Consider the following 24,753-nt stretch of genomic DNA (forward strand, 5'->3'; position numbering starts at 1 on the left):
TTTACATAGACATATGAGGTATCTGCTTACTCGAGAGAAATTGGGCTACAAATATAAGTACACATTTTCTCCTTTTACCCCTTGTAAAAATTCAAAAATTGGGTTTACAAGAACATGCGAGTGTAAAAAATAAAGATTGTGAATTTTCTCCTTCACTTTGCTGCTATTCCTGTGAAACACCTAAAGGGTTAAAACACTTACTGATTGTCATTTTGAATACTTTGGGGGGTTTAGTTTTTATAATGGGGTCATTTGTGGGGTATTTCTAATGGGAAGACCCTTCAAATCCACTTCGAACCTGAACTGGTCTCTGAAAAAAAGCGAGGTTCAAAATTTTGTGAAAAATTGGAAAAGTGCTGCTGAACTTTGAAGCCCTCTGGTGTCTTCCAAAAGTAAAAACTCGTCAATTTTATGATGAAAACATAAAGTAGACATATTGGAAATGTGAATAAAAAAAAAATATTTTGAATATCCATTTTCCTTACAAGCAGAAAGCTTCAAAGTTAGAAAAATGCTAAATTTTCACATTTTTCATCAAATTTTGGGATTTTTCACCAAGAAAGAATGCAAGTTACCACAAAATTTCTCCACTATGTTAAAGTAGAATATGTCACGAAAAAACAATTCTCGGAATCAGATTGATGAACTAAAAGCATCCCAGAGTTATTAATGTTTAAAGTGACAGTGGTCAGATGTACAAAAAATGCTCTGGTCCTAAGTTGTAAAATGGCCTGGTCCTTAAGGGGTTGATAGATCAGTGCGTGACAGATAGCCCAGAAATCTCAAAGAACTGGAAGACTTTTGTAAGGAAGAATGGGCAAAGATACCTCAAACAAGAATTGAAAGACTCTTGGCTGCTACAAAAAGCATTTACAAGCTGTGATACTTGCCAAAGGGGGCAGTACAAGATATTAACTCTGCAGGGTGCCCAAACTTTTGCAGTCGCCATTTTTTTGTTTTCTGTTATTTTCAAAGTGGAAATGATGGAAATAAAATCTAACTTTTGTTGACATATTATAAGAATGTCTAATCTGTCATTTGATGCCTTTTGGAGATTTTTCCATCTTTCCTTGGCTTCTTTATGCACATTAATACACATTTTTACCTGGGGTGCCCAAACTTTTGATCCCCACTGTACCCTGACACTACAGCACAATGTTGGAGACACTGTGGTGAGAGAGGCACCCTCATACATGTCTTATGGAAATGTCCTTATTTCTCATTATTGGTTCTCGTGTAAAAAGTTACTGGAAGAGGTTCTTCATGTTTGCTTAGAGTGGTCCCCTCAAACAGTATTATTGTTTATTGACTTAGATATTGTTGCTAGCAAGGATCGAGATCTTGCTTGTCTTATTTTAATAATAGCGAAAATTGCCCTAACAAGTTTTTGGAAGACACCATAAGTGCCCACATTGGACATGGTCATACTGAAGATTAATATAACATATGCTTACGAACGAGCCATTGCCCTTGGATCCTTGGAACGTTGGCGCTTGTTGTCTTCTAAATACGTTGCAACTGTTACTTAGCTGACTAGCTTGGTTTACAATGCTCCCCCATTCCCACATACACACACCCTCTTTCTCTCCCTTTCCTCTCCTTTCCCTCTCCCCTCAACCCACGCTTTTTCTTTCTTCTCCCTTTCCTGTACCAAATCCCGAGAGATGGTCTTAACACCTTTTTTTCTTAGATTGTGGACTATTGGCCACTCTTCTACCTAACTTGGTAACCAAATTCATATTTACTAATTCTTGGACAACGCAGATTTGTTGTCACACTAGCATTCTGGAATAATTCATGGACACTTCTATTGAATGGACATGATTATTTTTTGCTCCACCAGGTTGTTTTCCACTTTTTGTTTTGTTTCTGTTTCTTTCTATTGTTTTATGATACTCTGCTTAGTCCCTTGCCAGGGATCTTTGTATCTTTTGTTTTGAAAAAATCTGTTAATAAAAACTTATTGAAACAGAGAGTGACTCTTGATGGTTCAGATGGATGGACCCAGGACTCAATCAGTAACAGGCACAGAGCTCCACTCTGACTCAGGTGCCAGCCAGATAGAGGTGGGGTACCGATATGGGCTGGTATTATCACAGATGAGCAAGTTGGACTTTTTTGGGTTGAAGATGGATTCAAAATCAACTCTCAAACCTACTGGCAGTTTTTAGAAGACACTGTCTTCAAGCAGCGGTACAAGAAAAAGTCTGCATCTTGCAAGAAGACCATGATTTTTATGCAGGACAGTGCTCCATCGTGTGTATCAATGTTCTTCACTACATGGCCAGAGAGTAAAGGCCTTAAGAATGAAAAAATAATTACATGGCCCCCTACTTCACATGTCCTAATCGCTATTTAGAACCTGGGGGCCCTTTTTTAATGGGAGATTTACAGAGAAGGAAAGTAGTACACCTCTCTGATCTGGAAGGCTGTGGTTGCTGCTGCACAAGACGCTGACAAATCAAGAAAGTGACAGATTCAATAAATGGAAGGCTTTGTATTGTCCGCACGGAAAATCTCAGTGTGGACATTCCACAGACTGCGGGCATTTTATGCCAGCACTAGGACCGCACAGGAATACACTATATCATAGATGGCTATGCATTCTGTCCAAAGTCCACAGAAAGAATGGACAGGTTCATTCTTTCTGCAGACACAGAAATCGGAATTCCCATGCCAGAAACATTTGTAGAGGAAATTCCACTGTGCACAGCGCAGCAGAATCTCATTGAATACAATGGTACTCTGCTGCTGCGGAATCTCTGTGCTCATTTCCAATTTTTTTTTAAACAAATGTTTATTTGTAAATTTCGGTTGTTTGTTTATAATTCTCACTTTAACAGATGAAAATAAGTGAGATGGGTGCATTTTTGTTTTTCATTTAGTTGCATAATAATTCTGCACATTAATAGTTGTCCAATAATTGTTCACACAGACATTCTCCTAAAAAAAAAAAAAGCCAAGACCTCACTTCTAATGTCTTAAATATTCAGGTTTGAGGTATATTAACATTTTGGATTGATGAGAGCGCTGCAGTTCTTCAATAGTAAAATTTATTTGCAAAATACAACTTGGTTAATAATTGTTTACAAAGTGTATACAACTCTGAGGTTGTAAGGAGTTGTAATAATGTTATGTACATTGGGCATAACTGGGGCCAGTGTTTGGCATCAGACAAACTAGACAAAGGACATGTATAGTTTACTGGTCTATTGAATGTTTCAACCTACCATATTTTCCTTCTTCAGGAAGGAACATATTTGGCTCCTCTTTTCCTTCTTTAGGAAGCTGCTTATTGTCATTGTTTGGTTAAGCATTATTAGGCTATATCTATATGATGACTCCTGTTTTGGTCTCAAATCTAATATGTTAGAATATGAATCTAATTCTCATTTACTCTTATTTATTTCCTTAATTCTGTCTTGCCCTCAGAGTTGATCCAGGTGGAATCGCAGAAGAGAGAGGCATAAAAGTTGGAGATCAAGTTCTTGCAGCCAATGGAGTAAACTTTGAAGACATAAGCCATAGTAAAGCGGTCGAAGTGCTAAAGGGGTTAACTCACATCATGCTCACAATCAAGGTTAAACCGCATTATTTTTTATTGTGCATTAGATGTATAAGATGATACTAACTACACTGTAACATATGGAGAGTATTTGTACAGTATATATTATATCTCTCAGCACCTGTTTGAACAGGTATAGAAAGGTGAGGGATAGAGTCAAAGAATTAGGAAGAAGAGAACAAAGGCTTTCATGGCTTAAATCCTTTAGCCCTAAACCTCAGGTAGCCCACACAATTGGTCAGCTCATTGTCCTCTTCTTTTTAGATGCACCTCATGACACTTGGTCTTTAATGGTAACACAGACAATGTACACCTCAGTGTAGGCACTGCAATTCCTAGCTGCAAGATACAGATCCTAAAAATATGCTGCAGTGTAGCTGCCAGGGTGCCAAGCCAGGCCTGAGGTCTGTGGCCTAGTCCAGGGGTGTGAGGTCCTATGATACATCTCTTCACAAGATCTCCAGTCTTCCTCTATAGACAGTATCAGGTAGATGGGGGTCGGCACTTCTTTGGTCGGTGGTGCACGTGGATAAATCAATGTATAATAGGAAAGGAGACCCGGCAATCACCAAAACTTCAAGTAAAAAGTAGCTTTATTCCATATCCTCAGTTGTACAGGACGCGTTTTGCCAAAATGCGTCCTGTACAACTGAGGATATGAAATAAAATTTCTTTTTGACTGAAGTTTTGGTGAGTGCCGGGACTCTTTCCTATTATTCCTATATAGACAGGCACACACCACACATGGTATGTGTCTGAGCATCCAAAATTTACAGAAAAACTTGGATTAACATGTCTGAGAGTCCTTAGTGAAAACCTGGGCCTTTTTCTGGGTAAGTGACTTACCACTAATTACATCCACAATAAAGGAAAGGGTATAATCAAGCACCACGCCGGCTGCGTCTCAAGGCACTGCAGGGTCACTTACTTAAGGTTCTGTGTATACTGTTTCATCTGTGAAGAGCAATGAATTATTCATCAAGCAGACCTATCAGGTTTTACTTTCTGCAGCACATCTCATATTTGCAGGTCCCTGTGTATTTTATTATCTTTTCAATGCGTTGTGTCCACCTTTATTTTACAGGAGATGGGGATGTACCCTGCGTACAAGGAGATGATTGCAGAGTATTGTTGGTTTAATCGATGTAAGTTCTGAATAATAAAACAGGTTTGTAACCTTTAAAGGGAATCCTGGAGCAAGGAACTCCATTAGAGACTGTATAATGTTCACCTATAAGGTTTCCTGACATTTTAGAAAAGTACTGCTAAATATTCAGACACCTTTAACACTATAAGGACCAATGGCCCCTTTCATGATTTGCCAGGAGTCGTACATATTGTTGTGGGTGTACCTGGTAAAAAAGCATAGTCCCACCCACTCGAATGTACTGAGTTGATATAAGCTGAAAATCTAGGTAAGACCACAACCCTTACAACAGGGCACACTGTGCTCTCCTTCATTCAGCTTCTAAGTGAGACAGACAATAATGGCTTATAAGGATTGACCATATTATGAAAGTCTCAGAAAACCCCTGTATTTGAGAAGTTCCCCTATCTAGGACCTGCAACTATTAACCAAAGCGGAGAGCATGTTCTATTCGGGAGGATTCAGTCAATCCTTGCATTACACAGACAGCCCATTGATTTCAATGGGACTTGCACAATGCATAACTTTTCCTGTAGGGGTGCTGTGGATAAATTGAACATTTCCTTCAAGTTCCCCCCAAGATCATAGCTGATTGCTTAGGGTCCCATCTGTGTGAGCTTCTCTGTTCAGCTTATCACAAGTGGGCCTTCCAAAAAATTGATTTTCTAGCTCAATAAACAAATAAGACATCTAAAGAAAACTTCTGTCCATGGGCCTTCTTAGGGTATATGATTCTCTCCCTCTATAGGTAGAACTTGAAGGGGGCTTTGTAAGATTGACTACTACTTGGTGGACTTTACCTACGTAATGTGTGGATTGGTGGCAGGGCCAGATTAAGGCTGCCTGGAAGACGGAGCACTTTATTATGATGCCCTCCCCCCGACAGTTCCCCCACATTACGTGCAGTATAGTTCCCCCAACAGTAGGTTGGCAGTATAGTTCCCCCACATTAGGTTGTAGTTCCCCCACATTAGGTGCAGTACAGTTCCCCCACATTAGGTGCAGTACAGTTCCCCCACATTAGGTGCAGTACAGTTCCCCACATTAGGTGCAGTATAGTTCCCCCACATTAGGTGCAGTATAGTTCCCCCACATTAGGTGCAGTATAGTTCCCCCACATTAGGTGCAGTATAGTTCCCCCACATTAGGTGCAGTATAGTTCCCCCACATTAGGTGCAGTATATTGCCCCACTTCAGTGTTCCGACCACCACTCCTCCCGGGGTCACGATCTACTGCTATGGCCTATGGGCCATAGCAGTAGGTCCCGGGACCGGAGGTCGGAACACTGAAGATGACGTGCTGCCAGCTGTTACTGGATACTTACCATGCGCGCGTTTCCTCATCTCTGCTCCGCTCCTCTCTGATGTTACCATGGGCACACGCACGGGACGTCAGTGAGTCCCTGCGTGCGCTACCTCCCGGCGGCCCCTGCATTTTTAAAGTTAATGCAGGGGTCGCCGCAGAGAGGTAACATCCTTGTGTCCTGAAAAGATTTATCGGGACACAAGGATGTCCCGAATGTGACTAGGGGGCCCCTGCAGGCACGGGGTCCGGAGAAGGTGCTCCATGATCCATGAGCGCCAATGATGAAAAGGCCCTGATTGGTGGACATTTAAGTAAAGGGCCTTCCATGTAATGCATGGATAACAGTCAATAGCCAGGGGTTAAAGCCTGCTTTGCGTAAAAAGGAATCTGTTAGCTGTATTTGACACACACAGGGGGAGATTTATCAAAACCTATGCAGAGGAAAAGTAGCCCAGTTGACCATAGCAACCAATCAAATCACTTCTTTTATTTTTAACAAGGCCTCTGCAAAATGAAAGAAGAGATCTGATTGGTTGCTTTGGGCAACTAGGCAACTTTTTGATAAATCTCCCCCATTGTTGGATAACTGTTAGGGGATAAGAGCAAACTCTACCTTTCCTAGATCTGATGGTGGTTGCCAAAATTATAAAATCCCTTTTTCATTTTCAGCCAGGTGTCAAGTAGGCGGACCAAGCTGCTCAAGTGCCCCAGCCAGGCATGCCTCCTTGCCCTCAAATCCCAGTAATTCCATGATTGATGAGCCCTGTATGTCAGTCAAGGAGAGGCTGGGAGGTGACAGTGAACGAGATGGAGTGCCAGGCTCCAGCACTTGAGTAAATCTGCCCTATTTCCTTGACACTTGGCTGAGAAATAAAAAGTTGGATTTGGTAACCAAAAGCAGCTCTAGGAATGGTACAGTTTGCTTTCATACCCTATAGCAATATTCACTGGGTGTCTACAGCTCATAGTAGCTAAAAGAGGTGACAGATCCCCTTTAATGTTCTGTTATACGTTTAGATATGTATATTTATTTATTATTTTATGTTTTTTTCCTCTTATCAGTAACCAATGGCCAATTGCAGCAACTATCTCAAGCATCAGAAACCAGCTCTTCCATTTCTTCCTATTCATCTGGACCTCCTCCAGGTACCATGAATGGATACCATCAAGCGCTCATTTCCAGCCCAGCCATGTATGAACCAGGATTGATTGATGTTGGCATTTCTACTGAAGCTTTTCTTGAGACCAATTACTTGGACAAGTCAGAAACTGCCATACAAACAGATGCTCACATGTCTCCACCAGGGCTACTGGATCCAGAAAGATCTCACAACGTGGGGATGGTCATAAGTGACACCAAGAGAACTGTGCACCCCACTGTTCGTCTAAAAGACACTGCCATAAGATCAGAGAGTTTTCTTGAAAACCAATTTAAGAAGAAGCAGAGGAAACCATCAGGAGATTTTCCCAGCTCAGAATCTCCAAAAACTTCTTTGTTATTAGCACTTAGTAAACCTCGAAAGCCCATCAAAAGATCTCAAAGTTATATTACTCTGTGGGGTAAGTCTTTTTTTAAATATTTTTATATCAGTTTTATCCTTGTTGTGTATGTGGTATCCCAGTGCGGAACACGCTTGTCTTTCGGTCCTGTCAGTTGAATGTCAATTTATTGTGCCTCCTCCTACCCACAGCTCCAGGTTTAGATGTTATGCATTTTGTGATGTATGCCAATGTATTATTCCTCCATTGAATGTCTTTATATTTTCTCAGATCTGTAAAATGTTAACTGTAACTGTGTGGGAGGATGCATAGGGAATTATATGAGAATTTTGGACTATTAGGGACTCCTGCCCTGCTCCCCCAGGTCTGTCTAGACAGGGAGGAGTTAGTCAGTAGTGGTGTGAGTGTGTAGAGAAGAGTGAGTGGAGGTCCTGTTCAGACCTCTGCTGTGTCACCTATACCTCAGAATATGAGGAGAGGCCCAAAAACCCAGTTGCTGCAAAGATTCCAGTTCCTGAGCAACATCACCCTTCATCAGGATTCCCCAACCAGGTTGTCCGTCTGTCAAGTTTCAGTCAGCTGGGGACGAGTGCCAAGAGAGCTGTCAAGCCCCATAGCCAAAGCAAAAGATAACGTGAGTGAAGATCCTCTGGCCACTCCAGTCCATACAAGTCCACCCTGGTGGTAAGCCCTTACATTAAAGTCAGCTCTCAAATCTAACCTAAATCCAGTAAAGTCTCAGTCAGTCAGTCTAGTCATGTCAAGGCTAGCTCAGTCAAGTCTGTTCCCGTCAAGTTCAGACCAGTCAAGTCACATCTTAGTTAAGGAGGACTACAAGTCCCAGAGTGCCACTACAGCAACTTTGGTTCCCTATAGCATATTTGAACTATTGGGTGTGAATTACACTGTTGCAATTCCTTAAGCGAAGTTCACAAGTGGATTCCCTGACCTTGTATTTGTGGTATTCATTACCAGGCACGTGGCAGGGACAACAGCTTCATGCTTGGAGTGTGGTGGTTAACACTCCTGGTGTCACAAACTCTTACCATAGTCACAACACCCATCAGTCTACATACACGCCATCCCTTAGCCACCACATTAATGTTTATTTTTTATGTCGAAAATCCAAGCCAAAGTTTACACTTGGCTGTGACTCCTAGACTGGAGCTGGACAGAGAGGAGTAGAAGTCTAATCTTCAAAGTAGTCTTTCCAGTCAGACAGGATGATCTCTGCTGCCACCTCTGTCCATGTCAGGAACTGTCCAGAGCAGGAAAGGTTTGCTTTGTGGATTTTCATGTACTCTGGAAATTTCCTGACATGGACAGAAGTGGCTGCAGGGAGCACTGTGTCTGACTTCCTATTGAGCATGCAGCAGCTGAATACTTAAGATTTCTAAATAGAAGTAATCTGTATAACTTTCTTGCACCAGTTGTTTTTAAAGGAGAACTCCGGGATACAAAACGTATCCCCTATCCTAAGGATAGGAGATAAGTGTCCGGGGCCCTGGCAGTCCACAGAAAGGAAGCGGCTGCCGACACTCCCTCTCAACGCAGATCTATTGGAGAGACGGAGTTTGCCAAGTCCAGCACTCTCTCCCATAGAGTTGTATTGAGGGGGCGTGTCAGGTACTGCTTCCTGTGGCGGTCGAACACGCCCCCTTCCTGTGGATTTCGGGGGGCCCCATATGGGAAATTGTGAGGGGTCCCTTAAGATAGGGGATAAGCTTTGTATCCCAGAGTTCTCCTTTAAATGATTCTTTACCCCATTGATCCTTTTTTTCTGCACATGAGCTATGTCAGTCTGAGCAGGTATGTTAAGGGTAGGGTCAGCATATATAAAGGGCTAGGGCAGTGAACTAAATCTATGACCCAGGTGAAGGAAATCTTAGCTACTATTCTGGGCCCAAACAAAAGTTTCCCCAATAGCTGGCAAATAAATATGACAGGTCTTATTATCTCAGTTTGATAAAGTTGTATACTAAAATTATGTGAAAGTAAAAAATAAAGTAAGAAATTTATTATTTGCAATATTTTGTCTTATTTAGCTTTTCTTGCATTTTAAAGCAATTTTTTCATATTTATTTTTTGCACAAAATGTATAAAAATGTACATGCTTCCTAATAAATTTTTGTGCAAAAACTACTTAAAGGAAATCTGTCATCAGAATCACCCGCACTAAACCTGTTACACAGGCTTGTAGTGCGGGTGATCCTGATTAAAACGCTTCTTACCTGGTTAAAAATGGTTCAGCGGTTCTTAAGATATCTATATTTTTAGTTTTCTGTTATTCCCTATCTCGGCCACACGTCATTCTAGCTGGGCGGAGCTGCCGCCCGGCTCATGAATATTCATGAAGTTATCCACACAAATATATCTATATATAACCTGCTTGTTCCTTCAGTTTGTGAATAAAAACACCCTCCGTCCCTCCCTTCCTCCCACCCCTGGCTTTTCACTCATGCAGCCCGTCTTCTTACTCGTATAGGGCCGCAGCTCGAGTGAAGCCGGGGGGAGAACGCCGCTTCCGGGTGTACGGAACGCGGAGCATGCGCGGCCCTCCCCACCAGACCGAGAAAAAGGAGTTAGACCACGAGGTTAAGTTCATGAATATTCATGAGCCGTGCGGCAGCTCCGCCCAGCTAGAATGACATGTGGCCGAGTCCCAGATGATAAGACCTCCCACTGAGTCCCAAGCCAGGGAATAACAGAAAACTAAAAATATAGATATCTTAAGAAGCGCTGAACCATTTTTAACCAGGTAAGGAGCGTTTTAATCAGGATCACCCGCACTACAAGTCTGTGTAACAGGTTTAGTGCGGGTGATTCTGATGACAGATTTCCTTTAAAAAAAATGCAAAAACAAAAAAAAATGGAGAAAAGGAAGCAACTTTTCAAATAACTCTCATTGAAACACATTAATCTTAAAGGGCTACTCCGCTGCTCAGCGTTGGCAACAAACTGTTCCGAACGATGAAGCCGGTGCCGGGAGCGTGTGACATCATATCACTGCCCCCTCATGACCTCACGCAATGACTGCGGTGGCGCTCCCAATGAAGTAACCCAAAGTCGTGGGTATTGGTATAAAGTAAATAATTTTTTTTTACAGCACAAAGAAATCAAAGAAATTTAATAAATAAATAAATAAAGCAAGACGCGTTTTGGGAGTCACAGCTCCCTTTATCAATTGCAGGTAGTTCTACATTTCTGCACTCTATATACGGACCAACCCCGGGCTCTGTCCTCACGCTGCAGGCCTGCATACCAAGCTACCATCACCGGTAAGGGATACGCTACCCCCCACCCGGGTACCTACCTACACCGGCTAGAGACCTACACCGCACCCGGCGCCACCTCCGCTTTTTTCCGTTATATACTGCTCACGCTATGACGTCACAAGCTTCCGGCGCCGGCTCCAGCGTTCGGGAACTGTTTGTTCCAAACGTTGAGCAGCGGAGTACCCCTTTAACAATACCTACATATGCTTGTGCAAAAATCATCATAAATTCTGCACAAACAAAATACACCACACATTCTCAACAAAAACAGCTTGATACATTTCCCCCAAAGTCTTAGCTTAATTAATTGCATTTTCTTCTTGTAGAGGCCAAAAAGAAGAAGAAAGAGAAGCGCTCCACTCCGGAAATTTCAGGCATACAGCGGTCCAAGACATTTATGAACTTATTTTTTAAAGGCAGCCTTGGAAAACTAAATGGAACCAGCAATAAGGAGACCTCTACCCCAGATTCTAAGAGAAGAAGCAAGTCTCCCTCACGGGGTGATGCAGATAAAGGTATTACAAATCTTTCTTCCTAAATTATGATTGTTATGTAATATAGGGGACCATAGATACATAGCAGTTATCATACTGATCAGAATGACTTTGCTACATGTCTTATGTAAATTGGCAAAGCAACAAACAGCTATATAGATGTGTAAATGAGATCCTATTTATCAAAGCAGAAGTAGAGAAAGTCTGTCCGGCACCGCTACTGTAAGAACGAGGGTGAGACTGATGGCTGCGGCGACATCTATATGAGGACTCAGATGGGAGTGCTGTTCGCTAGTGTTGCTCGCGAATATTCGCAATACGAATTTCATTCGCGAATATCGCATATTCGCGAATTCGCGAATATAGCACTATATATTCGTAATTACGAATATTCGTTTATTTTATTTAATTTATTTTTTTTTTTTTTTTTACAGTACACATAACAGTGATCATCCCTCTCTGCTTCCAGCTTGTGTGGTGTAAAGAAGGCTCTAATACCACTGTGTGAAACTAGTGTGCGAATTTTCGCATATGCGAAAATTAGCATATGCGAAGTTTCGCATATGCGAATATTTGCGTGCACTTATCTTTGTATATGCTAATTTTCGTATATGTTAATTTTCGCATTCGCGAATTTTTGCATATGCAAAAATAAAACGCAAATATTCGCGAATATATGACGAATATTCGTCCATATATTCGCGAATTCGAATATGGCCTATGCCGCTCAACACTACTGTTCGCTGGAATAGCATAAATATCCAATACACCAGAGCAGTACAGAAGAACGCACTCACCCTTCATGAACTTGCTTGCAGAACTATTTAATAAAAGCAGACAGGTACAGCGGGTAGAAACAGAGGAGCAACCTCGCAGCAACAGACTTTTTCCTGCGCCCAAGCGCACTTCCTCGGGCTGCCGACCCGATCTGGTGTATTGGAGATCCTATTTGAGTATGTGGGTCTTGACAATTGTAAAGGCCTTGAGCACCCAAAGGAAAATGACAAGGAAAATATACTCGCTGATATTTTGAAGCTGAAGTACTTGTACTGCTCTATGCTGAAATGATGCACAGATATGTGCACACTAAGGCCTCGTTCACACGGTGGAATCTCCCAGGGGAATCAGGTGAAAAAATTCCACTCAGAAATCCTATTGTTTTCACAGGGATTCTGCTGCACCATTCACATGGCTGTAGAAATTCCTATTCTGGCCTCTGCAGAAAGAATTGATGTGTCAATTTTTTATGCGGAATCTGCTTGGAAATGGCGGGTTCACAGTTTGGAATTTCCAAGTGCGGCCAGCCCCAACTGAATTAGTCGGCACTAGGACCACGCAGAAATTGCCATCCCCATAGATGGCAATGTCTGCAGAGTTGAAATCCCCCAGAACATTTACAGAAAATTTTAGAGTGGCTTTTCCTGTGTACTGTACAGCGGAATCCTATTGCCAGCAATGGGACTCTGCTGCACCAGAATTTCGGAGCAGAATTTCTAAACGTCATTCCGTAGAGTGAACCTGGCCTTAGGGTCTGTTCACACTACGGAAGTTCACTGACAAATTTCCTTGCTGAATTTCCACAGTGGATCTATGGCACTCATAGTGTGTCAGAACATAAGCGCCATCCAATAGACTATAGTGCAGTCCCGGTCAATGGAAATGGTCATTCTTCTGGCAGAATCAAAGTCTATATAGGAAGTTCAGCTAGGGAACCTCTGTTGTGTGCACTGATGTCCTGGTGAAATGAATGGGAGTCTGCTGAAAGCAAAATACACCGGGAATTTCCATGAAATTCCATAATGTGAAAAGGCCATAAGTATTTTGAGACAGTTTCCTTACAAATTCCTCACATATTCCATGTGGTGTCTGCTGGCTTAAGATCTGTCTGGAAACAAAGCCTCATTGATGTCAATGGAAGGTCCTGGCAAGGATTTAATTTTAACAGAAAATTGGTGGGTAAAATATAATGCGCTCCAAATTTTACACAGACCTGACCCGGCCTTAGGGTACGTTCACACACAAAAACCTGCAGCTAATCTTATAGCATGATATGCCAATAACACACTATAGGGGGAGATTCATCATAATCCGTGTAGAGGATGAGTGGTACTGTTGCCCATAGTAACCAATCAGATTGCTTATTTAATTTTCTAGAGGCCTTATTAAAAATGAAAGCTGCTATCTAATTATTTGCTATGGGCAACTGCACCACTCTTCCTCTACATAGGTTTCAATCAGTCTCCCAGCATGAGCTGATGATTTTCATGCATTAAAACCACAGCATGTAAAGTACATGTAAACTTACTCTTAGGGTAGGGGCACACAACGTATTTTACTCTGCAGATCCGTTGATGACCCGACCCTATATTGTGCCTTTAGCCGTTCCCTCCCATGTCCAGCTTGCAGCGGCAATACGCCACTCTACGCAGCCACACGGGCCTGTGAGTTGTTGCGTATACTTGCAGTGTACTCACAGACATCGTGGAGCTTCTACGATGTCTGAGTACACTGCGCATGCCCCTGTGACCCGCAAGTCCCTCTGTGGCTGCTTGGAGCAGTGCATTTCCTCTGTGAGCAGGATATGGGGGGAACAGCTGGAGGCACAATATACGGTCGGGTCATCGGTGGATCCGCAGCGTAAGATCCGTTACTTGTGACCCTACCCTTAAACTGAGAATATAGATAGCTATGTTTTTCTAATTAATGTACTTGTCTGCATGGCTTGGCCACCATACGATGTTTTCCAGCAGCACCTTACTGACACCTTACACATTGGAAAGCCTGTCACTGCTAAGAAGGATTTATTGACAAAGCCAATTTATTCCTCTTGTAATCTGATCCTATATTTGAATGGTCCCCAAATCCTGTCGGGATTACCTTTAGTGAACTTGAGCTTCAGAAAAAGTCAAATGACCTATTTCTTTCGACTGTACATTATTTCTTCTATGTACAGAAATCTTCTGGCCCTTTAACTTTTCTCAGATTTTGTTATTCTGCGATCTTGTGCTAAAATAAAAAATACATTTAGTTTCCCCCATCATTCTGCACTCCATATCCCGTAATGGCAAAGTGAAAACAGAATGTTAGAAATGTTTGCTCATTTATTGAAAAGGGAAAACTAAAATTATCCATTGGCATAAGTATTCAGACCCTTAGTTGAAGCATCTTTGGCAGCTATTACAGCCTCCAGTCTTCTTGGGGATGAGGCAACAAGGTTTGGACACCTAGATTCAGGGATTTTTGCCAATCTTTTCTGCAGATCCTCTCTGTGAGGTTAGATGGGGACAGTAGGTGGAAGTCATTCTCAGGTCTCTCCAGAAAATTTCCGTTGGGTTCAAGTCAGGACTTTGGCTGGGCCATTAAAGGACATTCACAGAGTTGTCCCCAACACACCCCTGTGTTGTTTTGGGCCATTGGGGGAGATTTATCAAAACCTGTCCAGAGGAAAAGTGGCTGAATTTCCCACAACAAACAATCAGATCGCTGCTTTCATTTTAAAAAGGCATCTGAAAAATGAAAGAAGCGATCTGATTGGTTGCTATGGGCAACTTAGCAACTTTTCCTCTGGACAGGTTTTGATATATGGTGAACTTTTGACCCAGCGTGAGGTCTAGAGCACTCTGGATCAGTTTTATAGTAAAAATATCTCTGTACTTTGCTCTATTCAGTTTTTTCTCAACCATGACTAGTCTCCCTGTCCTCTGGACAGGTTTTGTCCCAGCAGCTTAAAAATATAGGAATGGTATTGGGTAGGTGATGAGCAGGGCCTAGTTTCCTCCATATTTGTACTGACACACCCGCCGGTGCATAGGTCTACCCAGGAATACCCGCATCCTCGTCATTTCTCTGCCAGCAGTGACTTACAACATACAGAAAATAAAACAGGGAGGGAGGGAGGGACATAACTCGGGGTCACAGGATGAGTGAGGTAAAGGAGGAGGGTATATATATATCCAGGGAGGGACTCAAAAGCTCGGGAGGAACCCGAGGCTCTGATAGGGCCATACTCTGGTCATATACCACTCTGTTACCAGGCAGACAAACTACAGGCGGGGAGGGGGCCAGCCCAACACAGGAGGGGGATAATTAACACTTTAACTGCTCAGCAGTCAGGGGACAGGCCAGTTAAGCACGGCCTGTCCCTCCAAGACCAAATTAATGCAGTGCTGCTATGATGATTGACCTTCTGGAAGTTTCTCCTATCTACACACAGGTTCTTTTGAGCTCAGCCAGAGTGACCATTGGGTGCTTGGTCACCTTACCCTTTTTGAGGAAACTGAGTAATGTCTGTATCTAAAGAAAAATAAAAAAAATCTCTACAATAAAAGATATAATAAAATAAATAAATGTAATTAATTAATTAATAGTCATCCTTACCATTGAATTCCAGTAAGGGGTTTCTTTTCTGTATGGCTGTAATATTGTTTCTGTTTTTTCTAGTTAATATTGTTCAGAAATTTATGATCAGAAGCCTGAAGAAGGGTAAATAAATATTGTAATGTGTGCAGAAGGTTTGTGATATGCATGCAACAACCATAGAAAGATTCATATACTTTATTAGTTATCTATTCTTACACTGGAGAAAAGTATGTGTCATGCACATGTTTATATTCATGTGTTTGCTAAAATGTAAAAATTAGATTTTCAGTGAATTTATAAGATAAGTAAATTGGTTCTTTTACTGTGGTCTTTGGGCCAGTAAATCAGAAAATCGATTCAACCATTGATATTTCTATTTTTACTTGGTGCATCCTCTGGAAACTTCGTTTAGAACTTTCTTTATATATGATTTAGGCAAAATACCTATCAATGTAAAGTGGTTGAAACATTTTTGTTTAAAAAAAAAAAAATGCTTTTTTCTTCTTCATGGTAATGCTTCTTTGTACATGTTGGTGCAGGTATTAGCATGCTTTCACATATTCCTCTACCTTACCAAAAATAACAAATTGTTCTATGAAGGTGTATAGTAAATATTCTATAATCCAGCAGCAAAAGGTTTTTATGTCAGATTATGTCAGATTATCATATATTACAAACAGTAAAAGCTTAAAAATAACAATTTAGTTAATTAAATTTGACTAGAAAGCCATTCCAGATAACAATGACCATACAGCCAAAAATAAGGTGTTGCCCCACGTCTCCCCACATGTCTATACTTCCTGGTCCTTCTCAGCATGGAATATGAGACCCAAGTCACCCAGGGCTACAACGATTAATTGATATAATTAATAAAAATCAATAACGGCATTCTGTCATTGATTAATCCAGCTCCAATTTGTTATAGGGGTACTCCGGTGGAAAACATTGTTTATTATTTTTTTTTTTTAAATCAACTGGTGCCAGAAAGTTAAACAGATTTGTAAATTACTTCTATTAAAAATCTTAATCCTTCCAGTACTTATTAGCTGCTGAATACTACAGAGGAAATTCTTTTCTTTTTGGAACACAGAGCTCTATCACGAGCACAGTGCTCTCTGCTGACATCTCTGTCCATTTTAGGAACTGACCAGAGCAGCATATGTTTGCTATGGGGATTTTCTCCTACTTCGGACAGTTCTTAAAATGGACAGAGATGTCAGCAGAGAGCACTGTGCTCGTGATGTCAGCAGAGAGCTCTGTGTTCCAAAATCGAAAGAATTTCTTCTGTAGTATTCAGCAGCTATTAAGTACATGAAGGATTAAGATTTTTTTAATAGATTTTATTTAAAAATATGTTTAACCTTCTGGCACCAGTTGATTTAAAAAATAAAAATAAAAAAGGTTTTCACCGGAGTACCTCTTTAAGCAAAAAGCGAGTTACAAATAGACAGGTGCTATGACATTATGCACTGTACTTCTACAGGCAGCGTGATTAAAGGGGTATTCCGGTGAAAAACTATTTTTTTTTTCATATCAGCTGTCTCCAGAAAGTTAAACAGATTTGTAAATTACTTCTATTAAAAAATCTTAATCCTACTAGAACTTATCAGCTGCTGAAGTGGAGTTGTTCTTTTCTGTCTGACAACAGTACTCTCTGCTGACACCTCTGTCTGTCTCAGGGATGGTCCAGAGCAGGAGAGGTTTGCTATGGGGATTTGCTGCTCCTCTGGACAGTTCCTGAGACAGACAGAGGTGTCAGGAGAGAGCACTGTTGTCAGACAGAAAAGTACAACTCAACTTCAGCAGCTGATGACTACTGGAAGGATTAAGATTTTTAATAGAAGTCATTTACAAATCTGTTTAACTTTCTAGAGCCAGTTTATATGAAAAAAAATAGTTTTTCATGGGAATACCCCTTTAAGGTGCAAGGCTCCATGCTGGGAGCGGGTTAGGGCGGGGAGGAGGCGTGCCACTGTGAGAGTTGGACAACCCCTCTGACTGTTCACTGGCCTTACAAGACAGCATGAATATAACTTCAAAACCGTGGGCAAATTATGGAAAAGGACCTTCTCTTAGATCACATTATGCCCTATCGTACAGAGGTGACAATTTTGCCTTAAATGCTAAGTCACTGTTTCCCAACCAGGGTGCCCCCAGCTGTTGCAAAACTGCAACTCCCAGCATGCTATGATATACTTAGAAATCTTAAAAATCTATACTATGATAAATGGTGGGGGCTCCATCTACTCTGTTCTAGGTAAAGAGCGGACCCGTCCTTTTTTCTTTGGTGCACAACGGGATCTGAATGCACTCTACAATGGAGACATGTCTTTGGAGGATCGATTGGCAATTACAGAAGACATGGCCCGAAAACTGCTCAATGAGGATGAGGTCGCTGCAGTACTGCGCCATTGTAGAAGGGTAGGTGAATGAACATTTTACTGCTACATAGGAGTAGTAGTATATACATATATTTAGGAAAGTCAGGGTCAGGTCAGGCCATGTTCTATTAGATCAGTGTTTCCTAACCATTGTGCCTCCAGTTGGTGCAAAACTAAAACTACCAGCATGCCCGGACAGCCGTTGGCTGTCCGAGCATACTGGAAGTTGTAGTTTTGCAACAGCTGGAGGCACACTGGTTGGGAAACACTGCATTAAATCTTGCATTGCTTCCAGGGGAGAAGATCTTTATAAAATGCCACCCAGATTTCTTATGGTTTTATTGTTTGGTTGCTGCGGGTGGAAATGTTTACACATTAGCTTATTCATTTTAAGTTGGGATGTCCTCCAGAACTGGATCCCCAGGGGTTCACCAAATCTAAGACTGTTTAGCTTGGTAACAGAAAGCGTTTCTATGAAGCATGCTGGTCTTTTGTTGTGTTCTTCTTTTTGGAAGCGTACTATTTGCAGAAATAGAATGTAACTTATTTTTTAGTTATTTTTTTTAATATGCTTTTACAAATTTTTTTTTTTTTTGCCAATTGTTATTTTAGGGATGTTCTAATAATATTTTGCATCATTAATTCCAGCATTCTTATTTTTGACCTAAAGGTGGCGCCAAATAAAAACAAGAATTATTTCTTGTTGCCACTAATTGGTAACTGTTTAGGTACATACATATTTTTTTTTTTTTATCGAAATATTTCTGGAACTAGGCACATAATAATCCTTTAGTTATATAGCGCACACAGATTCTGCAGCGCTGTACACTGTTCACTCATATAAAAATGCAGAAAATTTTGCAATATACCTTAACTTAATACAGTGCAACATATACAAAAATACAAGAAGTATTAATCTACTTTTATTGAGCGTTGACTATGTTATCAGATGGAGATATAGGACATTTGTCCAATGCCCCTATGGTCACGTACTGAAGTTGTACTAGTTATGCGACCTAATAAGAAACCATGAATCTAACATGATTTCTCCTACCAGTATATACAAGAAGGAGGGATTGAAGATCTGGTTAGACCATTGCTTGCAATCCTAGACCGTCCTGAAAAGCTTCTCCTTTTACGGGATATCAGGTAGGATTCCCTGCTGCAGAATTTAAAAGGTGGGATTTAAGGAAATAAATATATTTCCATCTAGGATGTGGTGTCCTTCGAAATAGGGGGTCTGCTCAAGTCCTAGCTTTTTCTTCTGAGGGGCTTGAATATATTTTTCTCTCTGCTTTCTGTATAAGGAATGTAAATATTGCTGTGTGAATAAGTAAGGTAGCCTGTTCTTTGATTTCCCATTCAAGAAGAAACAAGACAGTACTATCTGTGCCTATATCATTTAGAGGGAGACAGTACTATTTGTGGCCATATTATTAACAGGATAACACAATTGGACCTATGGATGGAGGATTGGCGCAATCAATAATGATGGTACTGCCTGCCTGTAAAAGATGTAGGAAGAGATAATACTATTTCCCTGTAAACAATGTTGGCACAGCTAGTACTATCTCCTAGTAATTGATGTAGACACAGAACAGATAGTACTATCTGTGTCTACATAATTTACCAGGAGATAGCCCTATCTTTTCCAACATCATTTTGTAGACAAAGAAATGTATGTCTCCCCCTAGAAAGAGGGTCTTCGTATTATACTTAATCTAAGCACATAGATGATGGTTAACACCTTTCTGTTATATAAGTTGCTTCTATGCAACATTCACCAGTGTCACGATGCCGGCTGGCAGGTAGTGGATCCTCTGTGCCAGAGAGGGATTGGCGTGGACCGTGCTAGTGGACCGGTTCTAAGCCACTACTGGTTTTCACCAGAGCCCGCCGCAAAGCGGGATGGTCTTGCTGCGGCGGTAGTGACCAGGTCGTATCCACTAGCAACGGCTCACCTCTCTGGCTGCTGAAGATAGGCGCGGTACAAGGGAGTAGGCAGAAGCAAGGTCGGACGTAGCAGAAGGTCGGGGCAGGCAGCAAGGATCGTAGTCAGGGGCAACGGCAGAAGGTCTGGAAACACAGGCAAGGAACACACAAGGAACGCTTTCACTGGCACAATGGCAACAAGATCCGGCAAGGGAGTGCAGGGGAAGTGAGGTGATATAGGGAAGTGCACAGGTGAACACACTAATTGGAACCACTGCGCCAATCAGCGGCGCAGTGGCCCTTTAAATCGCAGAGACCCGGCGCGCGCGCGCCCTAGGGAGCGGGGCCGCGCGCGCCGGGACAGAACAGACGGAGAGCGAGTCAGGTAGGGGAGCCGGGGTGCGCATCGCGAGCGGGCGCTACCCGCATCGCGAATCGCATCCCGGCTGGCAGCGGAATCGCAGCGCCCCGGGTCAGAGGACGTGACCGGAGCGCTGCAGCGGGGAGAGTGAAGCGAGCGCTCCGGGGAGGAGCGGGGACCCGGAGCGCTCGGCGTAACAGTACCCCCCCCCTTGGGTCTCCCCCTCTTCTTAGAGCCTGAGAACCTGAGGAGCAGACTTTTGTCTAGGATGTTGTCCTCAGGTTCCCAGGATCTCTCTTCAGGACCACAACCCTCCCAGTCCACTAAAAAAAAATTTTTCCCTCTGACCTTTTTGGCAGCTAAAATTTCTTTGACCGAGAAGATGTCCGAGGAGCCGGAAACAGGAGTGGGAGGAACAGATTTGGGAGAAAAACGGTTGAGGATGAGTGGTTTGAGAAGAGAGACGTGAAAGGCATTAGGGATACGAAGAGAAGGAGGAAGAAGAAGTTTATAAGAGACAGGATTAATTTGACACAAAATTTTGAAAGGACCAAGATAGCGTGGTCCCAACTTGTAGCTAGGGACACGGAAGCGGACATATTTAGCGGAGAGCCATACCTTGTCTCCAGGGGAAAAAACGGGGGGAGCTCTTCTTTTCTTATCCGCGAACTTCTTCATGCGTGATGAAGCCTGTAAGAGAGAATTTTGGGTCTCTCTCCATATAATGGAAAGGTCACGAGAAATTTCATCCACAGCGGGCAGACCAGAGGGCAAGGGGGTAGGGAGGGGGGGAAGAGGGTGACGGCCGTACACCACGAAAAATGGGGATTTGGAGGAAGATTCAGAGACCCTGAAGTTATACGAGAATTCGGCCCATGGAAGGAGATCTGCCCAGTCATCCTGGCGGGAGGAAACAAAATGTCGCAAATAATCACCCAAGATCTGGTTAATTCTTTCTACTTGTCCATTGGACTGGGGATGATATGCAGAAGAAAAATTTAATTTAATCTTGAGTTGTTTACAGAGAGCCCTCCAGAATTTAGACACGAATTGGACACCTCTATCCGAGACAATCTGCGTAGGCAACCCGTGAAGACGAAAAATGTGTACAAAAAATTGTTTAGCCAACTGAGGCGCAGAAGGAAGACCAGGAAGAGGGATGAAATGTGCCATTTTGGAGAATCGATCAACGACCACCCAAATAACAGTGTTGCCACGGGAAGGGGGTAAATCAGTAATAAAATCCATACCAATCAGAGACCAAGGCTGTTCGGGGACAGGCAGAGGATGAAGAAAACCAGCGGGCTTCTGGCGAGGAGTCTTATCCCGGGCACAGATAGTGCAGGCTCGCACAAAGTCCCCAACATCCGTCTCCAGAGTCGGCCACCAATAGAAGCGGGAGATGAGTTGCACAGATTTCTTGATGCCCGCATGACCTGCGAGATGGGAGGAGTGACCCCATTTGAGGATTCCGAGGCGTTGGCGTGGAGAAACAAAGGTCTTTCCTGGAGGAGTCTGCCTGATGGAGGCAGGAGAAGTGGAGATCAGGCAGTCAGGTGGAATGATGTGTTGCGGAGAGAGTTCAACTTCTGAGGCATCCGAGGAACGAGAGAGAGCATCGGCCCTAATGTTCTTATCGGCAGGACGAAAGTGAATCTCAAAATTAAATCGGGCAAAGAACAGAGACCACCGGGCCTGGCGAGGATTCAGCCGTTGGGCAGACTGGAGGTAGGAGAGGTTCTTGTGGTCGGTGTAGATAATAACAGGAAAACTTGATCCCTCCAGCAGATGCCTCCATTCCTCAAGTGCTAATTTAATGGCTAGAAGCTCTCGATCCCCGATGGAGTAGTTCCTCTCCGCTGGAGAGAAGGTCCTAGAGAAAAAACCACAAGTGACAGCATGCCCGGAAGAATTTTTTTGTAGAAGAACAGCTCCAGCTCCCACTGAGGAGGCATCAACCTCCAATAGGAAGGGTTTGGAAGGGTCAGGTCTGGAGAGCACGGGAGCTGAAGAAAAGGCAGACTTGAGTCGTTTAAAGGCGTCTTCTGCTTGAGGAGGCCAGGACTTGGGATCAGCATTTTTTTTGGTTAAAGCCACGATAGGAGCCACAATGGTAGAAAAATGTGGAATAAATTGCCTGTAATAATTGGCGAACCCCAAAAAGCGTTGGATAGCACGGAGTCCGGAGGGGCGTGGCCAATCTAAGACGGCAGAGAGTTTGTCTGGATCCATCTGTAGTCCCTGGCCAGAGACCAAATATCCTAGAAAAGGAAGAGATTGGCATTCAAACAGACATTTCTCAATTTTGGCATAGAGTTGATTGTCACGAAGTCTCTGAAGAACCATACGGACATGCTGGCGGTGTTCTTCTAGATTGGCAGAAAAAATTAGGATATCGTCCAGATATACAACAACACAGGAGTATAACAGATCACGAAAAATTTCATTGACAAAGTCTTGGAAGACGGCAGGGGCGTTGCACAGGCCAAAGGGCATGACCAGATACTCAAAGTGTCCATCTCTGGTGTTAAATGCCGTTTTCCACTCATCCCCCTCTCTGATGCGGATGAGGTTATAGGCGCCTCTTAAGTCCAATTTAGTAAAGATGTGGGCACCTTGGAGGCGATCAAAGAGTTCAGAGATGAGGGGTAAGGGGTAGCGGTTCTTAACCGTGATTTTATTAAGACCGCGGTAGTCAATGCAAGGACGTAGGGAGCCATCTTTTTTGGACACAAAGAAAAATCCGGCTCCGGCAGGAGAGGAGGATTTACGGATAAAGCCCTTTTTTAGATTCTCCTGGACGTATTCAGACATGGCAAGAGTCTCTGGGGCAGAGAGAGGATAAATTCTGCCCCGGGGTGGAGTAGTGCCCGGGAGGAGGTCGATAGGACAATCATAAGGCCTGTGAGGAGGTAGAGTCTCAGCTTGTTTTTTGCAGAAAACATCCGCGAAGTCCATATAGGCCTTAGGGAGACCGGTTACTGGAGGAACCACAGAGTTACGGCAAGGGTTACTGGGAACCGGTTTTAGACAGTTCTTGGAACAAGCGGACCCCCAACACTTGATCTCCCCAGTGGACCAATCCAGGGTTGGGGAATGAAGTTGAAGCCAGGGAAGTCCAAGGAGAATTTCCGAGGTGCAATTGGGAAGGACCAAAAGTTCAATCCTCTCGTGATGAGATCCGATGCTCATAAGAAGGGGCTCCGTGCGGAAACGTATGGTACAGTCCAATCTTTCATTATTTACACAATTGATGTAGAGGGGTCTGGCGAGACTGGTCACTGGGATGTTGAACCTGTTGACGAGAGAGGCCAAAATAAAATTTCCTGCAGATCCAGAGTCCAAGAAGGCCACAGCAGGGAAGGAGAAGGCAGAGGCAGACATCCGCACAGGCACTGTAAGACGTGGAGAAGCAGAGTAGACATCAAGGACTGTCTCACCCTTGTGCGGAGTCAGCGTACGTCTTTCCAGGCGGGGAGGACGGATAGGACAATCCCTCAGGAAGTGTTCGGTACTAGCACAGTACAGGCAGAGGTTCTCCATACGGCGTCGTGTCCTCTCTTGAGGTGTCAGGCGAGACCGGTCGACCTGCATAGCCTCCACGGCGGAAGGCACAGGAACAGATTGCAGGGGACCAGAGGAGAGAGGAGCCGAGGAGAAGAAACGCCTCGTGCGAACAGAGTCCATATCTTGGCGGAGTTCCTGACGCCTCTCGGAAAAACGCATGTCAATGCGAGTGGCTAGGTGAATAAGTTCATGTAGATTAGCAGGAATTTCTCGTGCGGCCAGAACATCTTTAATGTTGCTGGATAGGCCTTTTTTGAAGGTCGCGCAGAGGGCCTCATTATTCCAGGACAATTCTGAAGCAAGAGTACGGAATTGTACGGCATACTCGCCAACGGAAGAATTACCCTGGACCAGGTTCAACAGGGCAGTCTCAGCAGAAGAGGCTCGGGCAGGTTCCTCAAAGACACTTCGGATTTCCGAGAAGAAGGAGTGTACAGAGGCAGTGACGGGGTCATTGCGGTCCCAGAGCGGTGTGGCCCATGACAGGGCTTTTCCGGACAGAAGGCTGACTACGAAAGCCACCTTAGACCTTTCAGTGGGAAACAGGTCCGACATCATCTCCAGATGCAGGGAACATTGGGAAAGAAAGCCACGGCAAAACTTAGAGTCCCCATCAAATTTATCCGGCAAGGATAGGCGTAGCCCAGGAGCGGCCACTCGCTGCGGAGGAGGTGCAGGAGCTGGCGGAGGAGATGACTGCTGAAGCTGTGGTAATAACTGTTGTAGCATAACGGTCAGTTGAGACAGCTGTTGGCCTTGTTGCGCTATCTGTTGTGACTGCTGGGCGACCACCGTGGTAAGGTCAGCGACAACTGGCAGAGGAACTTCAGCGGGATCCATGGCCGGATCTACTGTCACGATGCCGG

At 43.3% G+C, this 24,753-nt stretch overlaps 1 protein-coding gene across 3 annotated transcripts in view; it reads left to right on the plus strand.

Annotated features, from left to right (window-relative positions):
* PDZD7 (PDZ domain containing 7) overlaps positions 1–24,753 on the plus strand; it is a 93,001-nt gene that overhangs the window by 44,578 nt on the left and 23,670 nt on the right. For 2 of the 3 annotated variants that reach the window (XM_056529853.1, XM_056529855.1), the window contains 7 exons: positions 3,433–3,580; positions 4,650–4,710; positions 7,081–7,578; positions 11,120–11,308; positions 15,728–15,769; positions 17,904–18,067; positions 19,085–19,176. In XM_056529853.1, coding sequence (XP_056385828.1) covers positions 3,433–3,580; positions 4,650–4,710; positions 7,081–7,578; positions 11,120–11,308; positions 15,728–15,769; positions 17,904–18,067; positions 19,085–19,176 — 1,194 coding nt within the window. The remainder of the gene's footprint in view (positions 1–3,432; positions 3,581–4,649; positions 4,711–7,080; positions 7,579–11,119; positions 11,309–15,727; positions 15,770–17,903; positions 18,068–19,084; positions 19,177–24,753) is intronic. The other variant, XM_056529854.1, reaches the window with a different exon arrangement.

The sequence above is a fragment of the Hyla sarda genome, chromosome 7, assembly GCF_029499605.1.
Source record: "Hyla sarda isolate aHylSar1 chromosome 7, aHylSar1.hap1, whole genome shotgun sequence".
Classification (NCBI taxonomy): Eukaryota; Metazoa; Chordata; class Amphibia; order Anura; family Hylidae; genus Hyla; species Hyla sarda.